The sequence below is a fragment of the Leptonychotes weddellii genome, chromosome 5 (assembly GCF_054177405.1).
Source record: "Leptonychotes weddellii isolate Sample4059 chromosome 5, ASM5417740v2, whole genome shotgun sequence".
In the NCBI taxonomy this organism is placed as follows: Eukaryota; Metazoa; Chordata; class Mammalia; order Carnivora; family Phocidae; genus Leptonychotes; species Leptonychotes weddellii.
The window spans coordinates 139333075-139350678 of record NC_138373.1 but is presented as its reverse complement, the minus strand read 5'-3'; the positions used below and the strand labels follow the sequence as shown (position 1 = coordinate 139350678).

The 17604-nt window shown below is 39.7% G+C and overlaps 1 protein-coding gene across 6 annotated transcripts in view; it reads left to right on the top strand.

Moving 5' to 3' along the window:
- Positions 1-17604, top strand: part of LOC145721876 (uncharacterized) — a 201582-nt gene that overhangs the window by 50644 nt on the left and 133334 nt on the right. For 3 of the 6 annotated variants that reach the window (XR_014145867.1, XR_014145868.1, XM_081822252.1), the window contains one exon: positions 3897-3974. The exons of the other annotated variants lie outside the window; for them this stretch is intronic. Coding sequence is in view for 1 of the 3 variants with exons in the window: in XM_081822252.1 (XP_081678378.1) it covers positions 3897-3974 (78 nt within the window). In the remaining 2 variants the exon portion in view is untranslated. The remainder of the gene's footprint in view (positions 1-3896; positions 3975-17604) is intronic. 6 annotated transcript variants of the gene reach the window in all.

Genomic DNA, 17604 nt, shown 5'->3' with positions numbered 1-17604 from the left:
CCCCCCTCCCCCCCCCCCCCCGCAATGTGTCAGGTCCTTCGTTGGGCATGAGAGACACAAGGGATGTGTGACTCAGAGTCCCTGCCTCAGAGGAGCTCACGGTCTAGAGCCACCGTGAGAAGATTTATCCAGTGCTCTAATACTGGGCTTAGAATGAATTTGAGGCTAGATTAACCAGGAACAACCTATGAACAGTTACTTAGCTTTGATTATCCTTTTCTTGAATCTTTTTCTTTCTTGAAGGATAATGTCTTGGGCTGTGAATCCCATAGATTCAGGGCTCAGAAATAAAATACTTCAAGTCCAAAGGATGGGCCCTCCTTTATTCCTGTTGTCTGGTGGGGTGCTCTGCATCTTGGGCATATTTAATTAATTTCCCACACACTGGCTACTCTCACCACACTTAAGAGTATTTGCAGTTGTTATGGACTTAATTGTGTCCCCTTAAAATTCATATGTTGAAGTCCTAATACATCATACCTTAGAATGTGACTGTATTTGGAGATAAAGTGTTTAAAGAGGTAATTAGGGTGAAGTGAGGTCATATTTGTGGACCCTGATCCAATCTGACAGGTGTCCTCAGAAGAAGAGGAAGAGGACTAGGGATGCACACACTCAGAGGAAAGGCTGTGTGAGGACACAGTGAGCAGTGGCCATCTGCAAGCCAAGAGAGAAATCTCAGGAGAAACTGAACCTGCCAAAACCTTGATCTTGGACGTCTAGCCTCCAGAATGGGGAAGAAATAAATTTCTGCTCTTGAAGCTGCCCAGTCTGTGGTATTTTGCTATGGCAGCCTGAGCTGACTAAGACAGCAACTATTTTTGATACCACTCCATTTTTGGTAAAGTTGCCAAATTGAGCAGTCATTCCCAAATTCTCCTCCAGGTTCTGCAATGGCCCCTGTGAACCCCAACCATTTTCTCGTGCCTCTATGATGAAAGTGCTCTCGCTTTCTGTTCCAGATTTTCCATAAGATTTGAAAAATTTCAAGGCTAAAGAAGAAGAGAAAAATCCATTTTTCTCTTTGAACTCCACCAAAGTCACCTCAGGAAAGGCTTGATTGTCACCTTGTTCTCTCCCCAGGAGACAGGGATGGAGAAGCTGGCTGAGATGTAATGCTAAGTCTCTGCAGTGACATTTGTCTCAAAATGTACCAAAGAAACTACACTAGTGGGAGCAAAGGTTGGCCCTGCAGAGGGGCAGTATTGGGTTAACTTCTTAAAATCCCAGGTGTTGGAAATGTACCTGCAGGAGCTTCATAAAGATAGGTATATTCTAAGGCAGAAACACTAATAGGAGTTCAAATTAAAGAAATGACATGAAATTGCATTTCTTAAGAAGGAAAATAACACTCAGGAACATTAAATGATTTAATTATGCTTGAAAGAGCTTCTCAAGCTAAAAATGTAACAAAAGCAAAACGTGTTGGGATATGAAGTTTGAGAAAGCAGCCATAAGAAAAATCTTGAAAGCAAAGTACGTAATCATCCATAGCCATATCGAGGGCAAAGAGGACCCTCCATTAACATTCATTTTGTTTTTTCTAGGACAAGGACCCGGAAGAACAGAGCAATACTTTTGTGTATTATTGAGGCTTAATTATCCCTAGTGGGAAGAAATACTGTGAGCCTTAAGATTCTTCATCTTAATAGTTCTCAAATATATTAATGTACATTTAACACATAGCATTAAAATTAGTCAATAGTTCTTCTAGTTTCCTTAAGGACACACATAAAAAATGACCATTCTCAGAAGCAGTTGTTGAGATGATAGCAAATACTTTGTCATTAACACCTGAAAAATTTTATGTGTGTGTGTATGTGTATAACATAATTTACATATATATATGTAAATTGGGACATTCCATACATGCCAGTATTTACTATATTCTAACCCTATTTGGAAAAGGGTCATGGGCATATTTACCCCCAAATGTTTTTCTCGTAATGAACTAGCATCCTGAATGGAATCTATGACTTAAATAGATTCTTGAGCCACCTCTGCATCCTCCAGTTTCAGTTCTAAAGTTTAAACAGAATACAAAATGGCCCATGTGGACTGGGGCGCAAAGTCCCCTTGACTGAACAGTTCCTGGTATGGTACAAATTTTCTTTTATGGTGCCAATTAGTGTCTGACTTGTCTTTTTGCCATGTGATGAATTAAAAATGCATGATTTGGAGGCTGGAAAGCTAACCAGCTTCTGGATAGAATCCCCTGGACACTGCCATTCTTCCAGTTGATCTTTTTGCCCTCCCTGTGTTGGCAAGTACCGCCTCTATCGCCCACTGCTTACATCTTTCCCTAACAGATGGTTCTTTTTACTAGTCAAGATCCAATCTGGTGATTTACTTTAATATGCTTTGGCCTAAAGAATACCCATGACAGATAGCTAGCACAGCCTCCCGAAGCAAAATTTTGCAAAGGAGAAGTTAAGTAGACACATGCTATCTAGACTGCATTCCATTTTATGCACCCCATAAATCAGAATATTTGTCAACAACAATTAAAATGTAGTTTCCCCAGTAATAAACATTACAGGGAGGAACAAATCAAGTTTCATTTATTCTGTCAGAAACCGAAGGCGAGCGCTTCCTATTATTTTGTGGATAATCTCTGAGGAGTAAACTAAGCACGATTACATTCTTGATTTTAATTAAAACTCTGGGTACCTTTCAAGTTCCGTTAGGGAGATGTCCTGGGCCTGCTTAGCTGAGGTCTGCACTGTGAAGTTAATTTGACATATAACATATTTTTCATGAGGTAACTGTCACAGGAAGCTGTTTGTAAGAGCCTCTCCAGTGCCTGTGGGCCCCACAAAAAGTAATGACTTCTCCTGAAGCAGCAACTTCGCCAGGAAGTACATCTGCATAAGAGTCCCCAAAGCCTTCCCAATAATGTCATTAAGCTGGAAAAAATCAAAGGAAAAGGCGCCCAAAAGATGCTGTTAAAAATGTTTCATTACTCACCGGACACAGAACAACAATAGAACTGAGTCACGGAATCATTTCAAATCACAGTAAAAGGCAGAGCATCCCCAAATGCCTGAAAGGGTGGCAGAGGCAGGGGTGATGGGGTGTGAGCTGGCCCTGCGACGCCGGGAAGGGCGCTGTGGAAGGCCCGCGTTCCCACTGCCCTTCTCTGAGGGCCCTGTTCTTCGGGAGCGGGCCTGACTTGCCACGCTTAGCTGTTAGTTTTTGTCTTACTTGACCTGGCGTTGGCTTATATCTGCTGATTTTCTGCTTGGCCCATGTTTTGAACTCATTTCTGCAAAGTACTAAGCAGAACTGCCGTGAGGGTGCTGGCTAGTGTGAGCTGTGCTGTAAGGGGCCTGTCGAGGGGAGAGGCCACACACGGCCCCTCTTCCTGACCCTCCCCCTAACCCTCCTCCCCACCCACCCTCACCAGGATTTCCCTATGCTTGAGTCTGAGAAGTAGATGCTCCTCCAGGGCATTTCTTAGAATCATAGCAAAGCTGAGCTACTATTATCTTCTCCAGCTGGTCTGTTAATTTGCAGACGGTGAGGCTAACGCAGGAAAAGAGAAATGACAGTTTTTCTTGGTCTCACCAGCCACACATATTCATTGCCATCTTTGACTCTGAAGGGCACTCGATTTGTCCTTTCGTGTGGGAGCTTTTCACTTCCAAGCAATGATCGCTGCAGTAGTGATATTTATCACTATTTACATAATTGTAATATTATTGTCTATATTCATGATACTGTGCATTAGCTCTGCATGGCTTATTTACTACTCATTACATGTTCGTGCCTTTAAACACCATCAGCCTCCATCCCCTGGCGACTACCATTTCACTCTCTTTTTTACAGCTTTGAATTTTTTAGATTCCACATATAAATGATATCGTACTTGTCTTTCTCTGACTTCTCTCACTTAGCAAAATGTGCTCAAGGTCCATCCATCGTGTCCCAAATGGCAGGATATCCTCCTTTCTCGTGGCTGAATAATATTCCAGGTAAGTGTATTTGTTACTGTTAATAACCCAAAAGCCTGACTATGATGGATATATGAACAAGTGTGCTGTGTACACCATGTAGTATATACCTGATTTCTGTTCTAAGTTCTTGACATCAACCATCTTTAACGCTCCTAATAATCTTCCGAAGAAGTGAGTATTATAAACCCTACTTTTCAGATGAACAAACAGAAGTTCAGTGAGTGTAAGCAAGTTGCCCGAAGTAACACAACTACTCAGTGCTGGCCAAACTAGCCCTCCAGCCAGGGGCATGCCAAAGTCAGTGTCCCATGCTGAACAGCATCACAGAGGAGAGTAAGGAGCTTGGTTTGGACGGTTAAAGCTTAGAGAGGAATGGAGAAATGGTGGGCTAGTACTGGGTTTTGAACTGGAAGGATGGGACCCTATATTATAACAGTTATATGGGTAAGAGGTTCCCTCCCCCCTTCAAGGAGACCCATTCTCCTTCAGCTTCTTATTTTTCTCATTTATTCTTTTTTTTTAAAAAGATTTTATTTATTTATTTGAGAGAGAGAGAGAGAGCATCTCTCATTTATTCTCAATACAATCCTAGCACAGCGTCCCAGAGTAGGAGCTCAGCCATCATCTGTTGAATAAAGAAGAGAAACGACCACAGACTGGCCACCTAGTGCTCATTCCTTCATTGCTAACCTTACCTCTTACTTTGCTGCCAGCATTCCAACGAGGACATTTTTAGCCACAAATGTGTCTCTCCTTTCTAACTTCCCCAAGTTTCTGAAGGCCTATTTATATCACCATCTTTCCAGGACTTATTTTGAAATTGTGGACTTCTTTCGCAAATATAGAAATCCTCAGTAGAGCTGACACTTAGTCTGTGAGTTGGTACTGAGCAGGGTAAGGAAAATAAATAAACACACAAAAAACAAAGCCCAGTTAGACCGGATCCAGTTCTGGCCACATACAGTAATTGCTACATTTTATGTATTTCCCCGAGTAACTTCTCTTCACAAGATTTTGATCATCAGAGAACATAGGACCTGATATCAAGATGGGTGGAAAAAAAGAGATAAAAAAAATCAGTCTTTCATGTTATCACCACACACACACACACAAAATGGTAATTATGTGAGGGGATTGAGGTGTTAATTAACATCATTGTGGTAATCATTTTGCAGTATATTCGTGTACAAAAATCATTATATCATACACCTTAAACTTACATATGTTATATGACAATAGTATCTCAATAAAGCTGGAGAGAAAAAGTACCATAATGAATATACACTGCTACCTTTTGATGGATATTTAGGTTATTTCTTGGTATCTATGTTTGTTTTGATAATGATCAGAAAGTAGCAAGGAGCATCCTGTACCCATAACTTTGCAAATCTGCATGAGTTTTTCTATGAAATAAATTCATACAAGTAAAAATACTCCCCCCCCAAAAACTGGGTGGATGATACCCCAGGTATTAACACATGAGAATTTCCTTTGAGTTGCTGTATTCGTCAAATTAACCAAACCTTAGTGAGTAGCAGAAGCTGCACATGGCCAATGGAAGGAATCCCTGCTAAGTTGGGATTCTGGAATATTCAGCAACTACTGGCACTGCTGCAAAGTCCTTTATTCCTTTTGGGGGCCCTCCTTTTTTCCTTTGGACTTACTAACTCCAGGACATCAAATGGCTTGAAAGAGTTAATGTAATTCTTCGGCAATCTCTCTCTCTCTCAGGCTCAGCTTTCTCATTTGTGAAAAAGGCTGTTATGGTCTGAATGTTTGTGTCCCTTCCAAATTCATGTCGAAATCCTAAGGGCCAATGTGATGGTATTATGAGGTGGAGCCGCCCTCAGGGAGGTGCTTAGGTCATGGGGGTGGAGCCTTCATGAATGGGATTGGTGGCCCTTCAGAGCTCCTAGCCACCCTGGCCAGGAGAGGCTACAGCAAAAAGATAGCCCTCCAGGAGGCAGGTCTTCACCTGACCCAAAATCTGCCTGTGCCTTGATCTTGGACTTCCTAACCCCCAGAACTGTGATTGCTGTTGTTTACAAGCCACCTAGTCTCTGGGGTGTTTTGTTAGAGCAGCCTGAACAGACCAAGACATTAGCGCGACAGTCTGCCTTCAATGTTGTAAGAATTAAATGCAGCATTCATAATATTAATAGCTCACATTACTATTCTAAGGTATATTTATATCTACCTATATCACTGTCTATCTACCTATTTATGTAATCATTTGATCCTCATAACAACCCTGTGAGGTAGAAATCATTTTCTCTGCAACAGATAAGAAAACCCTGCTCAGTAATTGCCTGAGATAATTGCACTGAGGCAGATTTGTGAATTCCCCGGGGCTGACCCACTCTTGCGCTTGTCAGGCCTCCTGGGGCCTGGAACAGTGCTAGGCACAGAGAGGCACCTACAAATGTACCTTGACTCTGAATTTGGATGCCGGTATTTTTCTCCACAAAGTCGGAACTGAAAAATCACGAAGTATAAGAAGCACAGGCAATTAGTAGTGCTATGTTGTGGCTTTATGTTCTCCAGCTTGGCTTATGGTTACCCAGTCATAGTAACAAAAACATCTATGGGCAGCCTGTCTACGCCTCGTTCAACCTCTGCTGGCATCCCGTGGCTCCTTATCTGATGAATAATGTCCCATCCTGGCATGTGGATAAGCCCAGTGAGATTTTTAGTGGGCAGAGGGTGTAATATGGAGGAAAAATAGTCTAGGCTGACATGGCGTGCCAGAGACAGCCATTATGGATGATATCATTGTCCTCAATATGGCACTTGGTTAGACTTGAAAAACTCCCTCATTCCCTGCTACATGCAATTCAGGCTTGTCTTTTAACCTCTGCAATGTTAATCTGTATAGCCACAGGATATCTTCAGTCACAAGATTACAAATCCCTGGTCTAGAAGGTCAAAAACCACATCACCATCACTCTAGATCCTTCCTCCAGCATCCCCACCCCCCTCCACCGCTAGCTCCTTGGCCCTCAAATCCCCCGAAGAAATGGAACATGCAGTCATTCAAAAAAATATGTATTGTTGCAAAGGTCAAAGCAGTAAACTCCAATTCAACAGAATCTAAGAAGGATTACAATTCTGATCCCCCTGTCTGGTGACAGACGTCATCTTTGGAGGAGAAAAAAAGCAGTGTGCTATCAATCCACTCTAGTACAGAGGGCAGGAGGAGCCATGAACTTAACTATTTTGGTCCCAGGAGGACTGGGGGAAATCTCCCAAGGATGTGCTGCGAGCTGGTATGGAGCAGCTCTGGCCGAGTGTTTGGTCTCTGCCCAGCATTCGCAAGGAGCCTGGCAGTAGCTAACGAGCCTCTTTGAAATGACTCTTTTGCACTGGGGAAAGAAGTTCACGGTGGATGGAATGTCATCTCCATTTCTGAACAGAGATGAAAAAGTGCCACTGCATGATAGTGAGTTGTCAAAGAGGGGAGAAATAGAGGTTGAGCAGAGATTCTTTTGTCCTCAGTGGGTTTGGGTTGAAATGTAAAAATAATCAAATTATTATGGCTCTTCTAATGGAAAAAGTGGACTCTTCTTGTATTCGCCACTTCCCCCCACCCCGCCTTTTTTTTGTGTGTGTAAATAGAAGAGCAAATGCTTTAAAGGATACCTTACGTGTGTCTGAGGGTGAAGATAATTTTATTAGGAAAGAAATTGTGAAAAGAACAACTAACATAACATTAGGTTCATAGCACACACAAAATGAGGGTGGGATGTGAAACTCTGGAAGTCAAAAAATGCAGGGATGATGGATTGAAGAGGAAATGCTTTGAATCGGCTAATTTTCACAGTCTGAAGTCTGAAAGAAAATTGGGGCATGCGAGGACAATGTGTCAAAAGTTTTAGCAAGAAAGGAGAATGTTCTAAGCAGACTGAATTATAACGCTTTGGGTGGATCAGAACTCATCATTCAGGTTCTCCCTTCTTTGCAGCGGCTCCATGCAGGAGCTTGTTAGAAATGCAAACACTCAGGCCTCCTCATCGAATCAAAATCTGAATTTTTAAGAAAAATCTCCAGGTGACATGTATGCACATTAAAGTTCAAGAATTTCTGATATAGTCTAGTACTTTCTACTAGTCCTCTAGAGCTATTAAGTTTTTCACCTTTTGCTCCCACGACTTATTTACCAAATCCACTACACAATAAACTTGCAAAGAGAATTAAGCCCCATATTATCCGGCAAATGCTTTCCTTCAAAAGACAGGAGAGGAAGACTGAGGCCTCTAATGAAGCTTTCGCTTGACCTTTCCCCTACGACCTCACCCTGTATGTTAGCAAATTTTGTCATAAATCGAAATTGCATTGTCAAAACACAGCGCCATGCCAAGTAGCAGCAACAGTATCCACTGAACTCAGTTAATTGTACAAAAGGGCTAGTTAGGCTCCTTGTGACCGGAAGGCCAGCTAACAGCTCTGTGGAGAGAATGCTCCTTGGGAGTGTGTACCTTTCCAGATGACAGAATATAATTAAGATTTGAACTATTAAATGAACTATCAAGAACACAATTATTATTACTACCGCCTCTCTCTCTCTCTCTTTTCTTTTTAAAGCAAAGTTGGGCTACATTAAAGGGCAAATTCAGATATTAGATCTATAGGGTATTTCTGGCTTGGAGTTTTTTCCAACAAAATGGGTTTTCTAAGTTGCTATCTCCCATAATAAGCAGCTTTTCTGAATCTTGAGATTGTTATAAGCATATGGAGAATGTGATCTGCCTGTGGTGCATTGCTGAGAGCAAATTTTTGTAAAGAGTCTCCAATTTGCTTACAAGCTGATTTTTAAAAAACGTATTATTCCAAATTCTCTTGCTCAGATGATAGGAAATATGTTGGAATAATCCAGACTGCCACTAACACGGTGCTCCTGTAAAGTTCCTTGGGTCTTGTGGATTTTCTTGTCCCTAAAATTTGGAGTATTATGTCTCTGGTATAAAAACTGGCTCCAGCTAAAGCTAAGGAGAGCAGGAGATGAATCAATGAGAAAAATGAGTAGGGAAAGGGGCAAAAAGTTGAAAAGAGGAAGGAAAGTGAATGAATCTTGCTATTGGGGATAGTTTAAAAAATTCATTTATTCATTCGTTCATTTTTTGAATATTTATTAAGGGCCCTCTATTCAAAATACTGGGCTAAGCATTGAGGATACATAAGAGTCATACATAAAAGACACGGTCCCTGACCTCATGCAGGTAATAGTCTGGTGAGTGGTGATGGAAACCAATCAGTTAAATATATGTTCAGTTCTTACTCTGTGTTCTGTACTTTGTGCCTAGGTGCTCTGGGGAATGCCAGAAAAATATGACACAATGAAGCCTCTTTAAGAGGCATTTAGATCACCTGGAGCTTGTGTCTTTTACCCTTCCCCCCCCTTTTGCTCCTCAGCATCTGTTCCTTTCTTTTCTAGCGACAGCAGCCCCTTTTATGTTGGGGAGCTACAGTGAACATATTAGGTAGAATATGGAGGGATTGTGAATTGCAAGGGCTTGTGAACACATTAGGTAAAATATGGAGGGATTGTGAACTGATTTCCCTTATAAAGACTGCACACAGGCTCAAGCACAACCAGTTGGATGTTCTCTCTTTAGAATTTCAATCCTGAGCCAAACTGCAAAAAACCTGAATTGCTGATTCATCCTCAGTAATGGTGGCCTGAAGAGCTAGTTCTCAGGATACCGGACGTATACTCCCAGAGTTTTCTTGGTTTCTGGCCTTTTCAAGCCAAGTGCTTCATCTGGGAATTCCTCCATTTACTTTTCTTTTTTTTTTTTTTTTATTTATTTTTATTTTTTATTTTTATTTTTTTTAAAAGATTTTATTTATTTATTTGAGACAGAGAGAATGAGAGAGAGAGAGCACATGAGAGGGGGAGGGTCAGAGGGAGAAGCAGGCTCCCTGACGAGCAGGGAGCCCGATGCGGGACTCGATCCAGGGACTCCAGGATCATGACCTGAGCCGAAGGCAGTCGCTTAACCAACTGAGCCACCCAGGCGCCCTCTCCATTTACTTTTCAAATAAAATTCTTTTTGCTTAAGTTAGCAGAGTTGGTTTACGTTTCTTGCACTCCAAGAAACTTGCCAAGTGAAAGTAGTACCAGAAGTGGAGAAATGGATTCTGGGTAGCAAAGAAAAGTGTACTCTAAGTACAGTCACAACCCTCAAGGAGAATACAGTTCATCTGGAGCTTCCTAGTGGGTTCTGAGAGCTTTTGTCTTGCTAGAATTATTTCTACAGGTACAAGTATTAAAACACAGATCTCAACTTCCCTACTTTCACAGGCAATTTCTATAGGATTTCAGGGTTAAGTAAACTTGAAAGGAGAAAGATCCTAACAGAATCACTGAAGAAAATAAAGGAAAAAAAGAGAAGAAAGAGCAAGAGGGAAAGGGAAAATGAGGGAGAGTGGGATGGGCGGGGGAGAGAACGTTGTTATGTGTCTTAATTTTTATTTTTGGTTCTGAATCTGTTTTGTGAAGATTTGTAGGGAAAAGGGTCTCTCTGGCACAATACATCTCATCAACTGTGAAGAGCATTTTCAGAAGAATGGAAAAGACCCCCTTACACACATTCATAGCCTGTAGCTTGTGGTGATGGCTCACCTGTGAGAGACTTAGAAAAATAGAATCAGTTTCAAGACTCTTCAGCCAGTAAATAACATTTCATACAGAGGGATTTCAATCACCCAAAGGCATCTGTCTTGATGACTCTATTTGTAGATAGTAAAATTACCAATGTTTATCAGGGGGTAAAATATTGGCAAGTCCATTCTGTACTTTACCAACTGAAAAGATTCTATTTTTCAAGCAAAAATGTCTGACAAGCAAATCGCATATAATGACATATTTTAGGATCTCACTGAACAATCTCTGTTTCTAGACAATTTAAATCAGATTTGAGCAGGGGAAACTAGATGCTGATAAGAACATTAGTCAGTGATTTTAAACAACGAGTTTGGCCACATCTCTCTAAAGATGCATAGTCTTTAAGGGACAATTAGCCAGGAACATTGCCCCAAATCACTCTCTTGCCTCATGTGTCCGGGCCTACCTATACTGCACCAAATTGGATAATTTGTTTTTTTGCTATTGAGTTATGTGGGTACTTTATATATTTTGGAAACCATCTCCTTATCAGATATATGGTTTGCAAATATTTTTTACTATTCCATAGGTTGTCTTCTCATATTCATTGATTTACATATGTTGTGAAATGATTTAGGTCTTATCTCCTTGGGGGGAAGGGATAGATTTAGGTCCTCTTATGCCAACTTGTGCCCTAAGAAGACTCTTCTTAGTCTGGATACCTTCTCTTGATATACTTCTTTCTCTTTCTCTTGTCTTCTATGGAAATAAAACACAGTTGCCTCAAAGGCCTGATGTTCCTCTTTATGTAGCTGGATGTCCTGCCTGGGGAATATCATGCCTGAAACCTCCTGCCTCCCATTTCTTTACCTACAGAAGTTGCCTGTTAGCACCTAGATTATACAAGGACTATGATCACATGGTAATCACTAATTTTAGCTTTTCTCAGAAAGGTAGCTTTGGGCACTGTCTTAGTCTTTCAGGCTGCTGTAACACAATACTATAGATAGGACTGCTTTACTAGGTGGCTTATAAACAACAGATAATTATTTCTCAGTTCTAGAGGCTAGGAAGTCCAAGAGCAAGATGCTGGCAGATTTGGTGTCTAGTAAGGTCCAGCTTCCTCATAGATGTCTGTCTTTCCTCTGTGTCCTCATTTGGCAGAAGGGGCAAGAGAGCTCTCTGGGTCTCTTTATAAGGTCACTAATCCCATCCATGATGGCTCTATCCTCATGACCTAATATTACCTCCCAAAGGCCCCACCTCCTGATACTATCACGATGGGGGTTAGGATTTCAACATATGAATTTGGGGAGTGGGGGAGACAAATTCAGTCTATAATGTGGATAAGGTAACCTGAATGATCAGGAAAAAAGGGTGTAAAGAGACGTTTTGTATTTTGGGTAGGAGGGAGGAAGCTTCATCCTCTGACAGAGGTAGGGATGGTTTTAGGTGTAGGGATGATTTAGGCCTTACCTCCTTGGGGGGAAGGGATAGATTTAGGTCCTCTTATGCCAACTTGTGCCCTAAGAAGTGGGAATTATGTGAACTGAGAAAGATGTCCACTGGAGTTACAGTCTTGGAGCACTGAGGGGATGGGACCAAAGAACCTAGATGTGGCATCACATCACCTAGAGTGGACATGAGCCCATGGATTATGGCACTGTGTGAGGATGAGCATTGACACTGACACCATGTGTTGTGAGGAGCAGTGGTGGTGGTGGCCTTCAGAGTTCTCTGTGCACCTGGAAAGGGAAGAGAAGGTAATTACCTTTGGAAGCTCTCAGGAGTTCTTGAACAATTGGCAGGGACACCTTGACAGGAGAATATTGGACTTCCTGCTTGTATGGCAGGTGGGAACTTAAGTGATTATTTGTAACAATAAAAGATGTGATTTTACTTGTATTGATATTTTTGGGGGCCATTTCCTTTTGTGTGTGTGATCAATGACATCAATTTTTATTCTCTTATGCTAAAATCAATTAACTTTTTTTCTATTCAAATTAACATGTTGTAATTTGTCTTCTTTATTATCACAGAGAGATAAAAAAGGACAACTCAGTATCATATCCTCTAGCATTTTTTCCCAGTTTTATTGAGAAATAATTGACATACATCAATTTAAGGGGTATAGCAGGATAGTTTGATTTACATATGTTGTGAAATAATTATCATGTTAGGTTAAGCTAACATCCATCTCCTCATATAGTTACAATAACAAGAAAGAAAAAAAGAAAAAATTTCTCTTTCAGATGAGAACTCCTAGAATATACTCTCTTAACAACTTTATGTATCTTATAGCAGTGTTGGCCATAATCATGTTGTACATTACATCACTACTACTTATTTATTTTATAACTGGAAATTTGTACTTTTGAGCACCTTCCCCAAATCTCCTCCCAACTCCACCTCTGATCTCTTTTTCTATGAATTTGTTCTCTCTCTCTTTCTTTTTTTAAGATTTTACATATAAGTGAGATCATACAATATTTTTCTTACTCTAACTTATTTCACCTAGCATATGCCTTCAAGATCCATCCATGTTGTTGCAAATGGTAGGATTTCCTATTTTTAATGACTGGATAATATCCCTTTGTGTGTGTGTATTTCTTTATCCATTCATCCACTGATGGATACTTAGGTTGTTTCCATGTCTTGGCTATTGTAAATAATTCTGCTGTTAATATAGGGACGCAGATATCTTTTTAAAATTAGTTTCAGAGGTAGAATTTAGTGATTCATCAGTTGCATATAACACCCAGTGCTCATTACATCAAGTGCCTTCCTTAATGCCCATCACCCTGTTACCCCATCCTACCACCCACCTCCCCTCCATCCAACCCTCAGTTTGTTTCCTAGAGTTCAGTGTCTCTTATGGTTTGCCTCCCTCTCAATTTTCATCTTATTTTATTTTTCCATCTCTTCCCCTGTATTCATCTGTTTTGTTTCTTAAATTCCACATATGAGTGAAATCATATGGTATTTGTCTTTCTCTGACTGACTTACTTCGCTTAGCATGATCCCCTCTAGTTCCATCTATGTCGTTGCAGATGGCAAGATTTCATTCTTTGTGATGACTGAGTAATATTCCATATATATATATATATATATATATATATATATATATCACATTTTCTTTATCCATTCATCTGTCGATGTATATGCAGGTATCTGGAAAGTTAGTGATTTCATTTCTTTTGAATATATTCCCAGAAAAGTACTTTTTGGATCATATGATAGTTCTACTTTTAATTTTTTGAGTATCCTCCATGCTGTTTTCCATAGTAAATTGGCTGTACCAATTTACATTCCCACCAACAGTGTATAAGGGTTTCCTTTACTCCACATCCATGCCAGCATTTATTATCTCATCTTTTTGATGATGGCCCTTTTAACAGGCCTGAGGTGGTATTTTATTGTGGTTTTTATTTACATTTCCCTAATGAATAGTGATGTTAAACATCTTATTATGTTCTCTGCACCTGTTGACCTTTTGTATATCTTCTTTGGAGAAATGCCTACTCAGGTCCTTTGCCTATTTTAAAATTGGATAATTTGTTTTTTTGCTATTGAGTTATGTGGGTTCTTTATATATTTTGGAAACCAACTCCTTATCAGATATATGGTTTGCAAATATTTTTTACTATTCCATAGGTTGTCTTTTCATTTTATTGATTTTTTTTTCTGTGCAGAAGCTTTTTAGTTTGATGTAGTCTTACTTGGTTATTTTTTTATTTTGTTGCTTGTGCTTTAGGTGTGATCTCCAAAACACCATTAGCAAGACCATGTCAAGGAGCTTTATTCCTATCTTTTCTTTTAGGAGTTTTATGGGTTCAGATCCTACATTTAAATCATTAATCCATTTGAGTTAATTTTTGTGAGTGGTATAAGATATGGGTTCAATTTCATTCTTTTATATGTGAATATCCAATTATCCCAGCACCATAACTTAAAGAGACTGTCTTTTCTCCACTGAGTATCATTGGTTCCCTTGTCAAATATTAGTTAACCATATGTGCTTGGGTCTATTTCTGCGCTCTTGATTCTCTTCTATTCGTCTATTTTTCTGTTTTAGTACCTGTACTATTTTGATACTGTAGCTTTATAGTATAACTTGAAATGTGGTGCTTCCTACTTTGTTCTTCTTTCTCAGCTTTTTTTTTTTTTCTTGTCTATTTGGGGTATTTTATGGTTTCATATAAATTTCGGGAGTGTTTCTTCTACTTTTGTAAAAAAAAAAATGTTATTGGAATCCTGATAAGGATTGCACTGAATCTATAGATGACTTTTGGTAGTATTAACATTTTAACAGTATTAATTCTTTCAATCCATGAACATGAGATACCTTTCCATTTATTTTTATCTTCTTCAAATTCTTTCACCATTGTCTAGTGGTTTTCTGAGTAGAGACCTTTCACTTCCTTAGTTAAATTTTATTCCTAAGTATTTTCTTATTTTTGATTTTTGGAACACTTCTTGCCAGTGACATTTAACATTTAGAAATTATATTGCAACTGCTACCTTACGTGTTCTTTCAAATAGGTAGAAAATTTTATATCTTTATAACAATTATACTATAATTCATACACAAATATTTCATGAAATAATGTGTTGCCTAATATGTAGTGATAAAGCTGTGACTATGCTGTCACTTTATTTATTTTTTTAAAAGATTTTATTTATTTATCTGAGAGAGAGAGAGCATGAGCAGTGGGGAGAGGAAGAAGGAGGCTCCTGGCTGAGCAGGGAGCCTGACGTGGGAATTGATCCCAGGACTCTGGGATCATGACTTGAGCTGAAGGCAGATGCTTAACTGACAGAGCCACCCAGGCGTCCCTATGTAGTCACTTTAGAATTAGGTTTTGTTCTTTTGCCAGCCTTTTTGGTGATTAACATAATTTTGGCAAAGAAGAAATTCAATCTTGGCCAAATGAGGCCTTTGCAAGTACCATATTCTTACCAACTCTAATCATTAATTGATTGAGTCATCTATTCATTCATTGACTAAACATTTATTGAGGACCTAACATATATCAAGCACTGTATAGGATTCTGGAGTTTCAAATATAAAGATGATGTGATGTCTTTTCTTTTGTTTTGATGTTTTTTCTTTTCTATTGTTCAGTTAACCAACATATAGTACATCATTAGTTTTTGATGTAATGTTCAATGATTCATTAGTTGCATATAACACCCAGTGCTCATTATCATATGTGCCCTCCTTAATACCGATCACCTGGTTACCCCATCCCCCCACTCCCCTCACTTCTTAACCCTCAGTTTGGTTCCTGGAGTCCAGAGTCTCTCATGGTTTGTCTCCCTCTCTGATTTCTCCCCATTCAGTTTTCCCTCCCTTCCCCTGTGGTCCTCTGCACTATTCCTGATGTTCCACATATGAGTGAAACCATATAATTCTCTTTCTCTGGTTGACTTATTTCACTTAGCATAATCCCCTCCAGTTCCATCCAGGTTGATGCAAATGGTGGGTGCTCATCTTTTTTGATGGCTGAGTAATATTCCATTGTATATATGAACCACATCTTCTTTATCCATTCATCTGTTGAAGGGCATCTTGGCTCCTTCCAAAGTTTGGCTATTGTGGACATTGCTGCTATGAACATTGGGGTGCATGTGCCCCTTCTTTTCACTATGTCTGTATCTTTGGGGTAAATACCTAGTAGTGCAATTTTTGGGTCATAGGGTAAATCTATTTTTAACATCTTGAGGAACCTTGATACTGTTTTCCAGAGTGGCTGTACCAAGTTGCATTCCCACCAACAGTGTAAGAGGGTTCCTCTTTTTCCACATCCTCGTCAACATTTGTTGTTTCCTGTCTTGTTAATTTTTGCCATTCTAACTGGTGTAAGGTGGTATCTTATTGTGGTTTTGATTTGTATTTCCCTGATGGCTAGTGATGTTGAACATTTTTTCATATGTCTGTTAGCCATTTGTATCTCTTCTTTGGAGAAGTGTCTGTTCATGTCTTCTGCCCATTTATTGACTGGATTATTTGTTTTTTGGGTGTTGAGTTTGAGAAGTTCTTTATAGATCTTGGATACCAGCTCTTTATCCGTAATGTTATTTGCAAATATCTTCTCCCATTCCGTGGGTTGCCTCTTAGTTTTGTTGACTGTTTCCTTTGCTGTGCAGAAGCTTTTTATCTTGATGAAGTCCCAAAAGTTCATTTTTGCTTTTGTTTCCCTTGCCTTTAGAGAAATGCATTGAAAGAGGTCACTGTGGCCAACGTTGAAGAGGTTACTGCCTATGTTCTCCTCTAGGATTTTGATGGATTCCTGTCTCACATTTAGGTCTCTCATCCATTTTGAGTTTATCTTTGTGTATGGTGTAAGAGAATGGTCCAGTTTCATTCTTCTGCATGTGGCTGTCCAATTTTCCCAGCACCATTTATTGAAGAGACTGTCTTTTTTCCACTGGATATTCTTTCCTGCTTTGTCAAAGACTAGTTGACCATAGAGTTGAGGGTCCATTTCTGGGGTCTCTATTCTGTTCCACTGATCGATGTGTCTGTTTTTGTGCCAATACCATGATGTCTTGATGATCACAGCTTTGTAATATAGCTTGAAGTCAGGCATTGCGATGTCCCCAGCTTTGGCTTCCTTCTTCAACATTTCCCTGGTGATTCAGGGTCTTTTCTGGTTCCATACAAATTTTAGGTTTTTTCCAGCTCTGTGAAAACTGTCAATGGTATTTTGATAAGGATTGCATTGAAAGTGTAGATTGATCTCAGCAGCATAGACATTTTAACAATGTTTATTCTTCTAATCCATGAGCATGGAATGTCTTTCCATCTCTTTGTGTCTGTCTCCATTTCTTTCATAAGTGTTCTGTAGTTTCTAGAGCACAGATCCTTTACCTCTTTGGTTAGGTTTATTCTTAGGTATCTTATGGTTTTTGGTGCTATTGTAAATGGAGTCAATTCCTTAATTTCTCTTTCTTCAGTCACATTGTTAGTGTATAGAAATGCAACTGATTTCTGTGCATTGATTTTGTATCCTGCCATGTTGTTGAATTGCTGTATGAGTT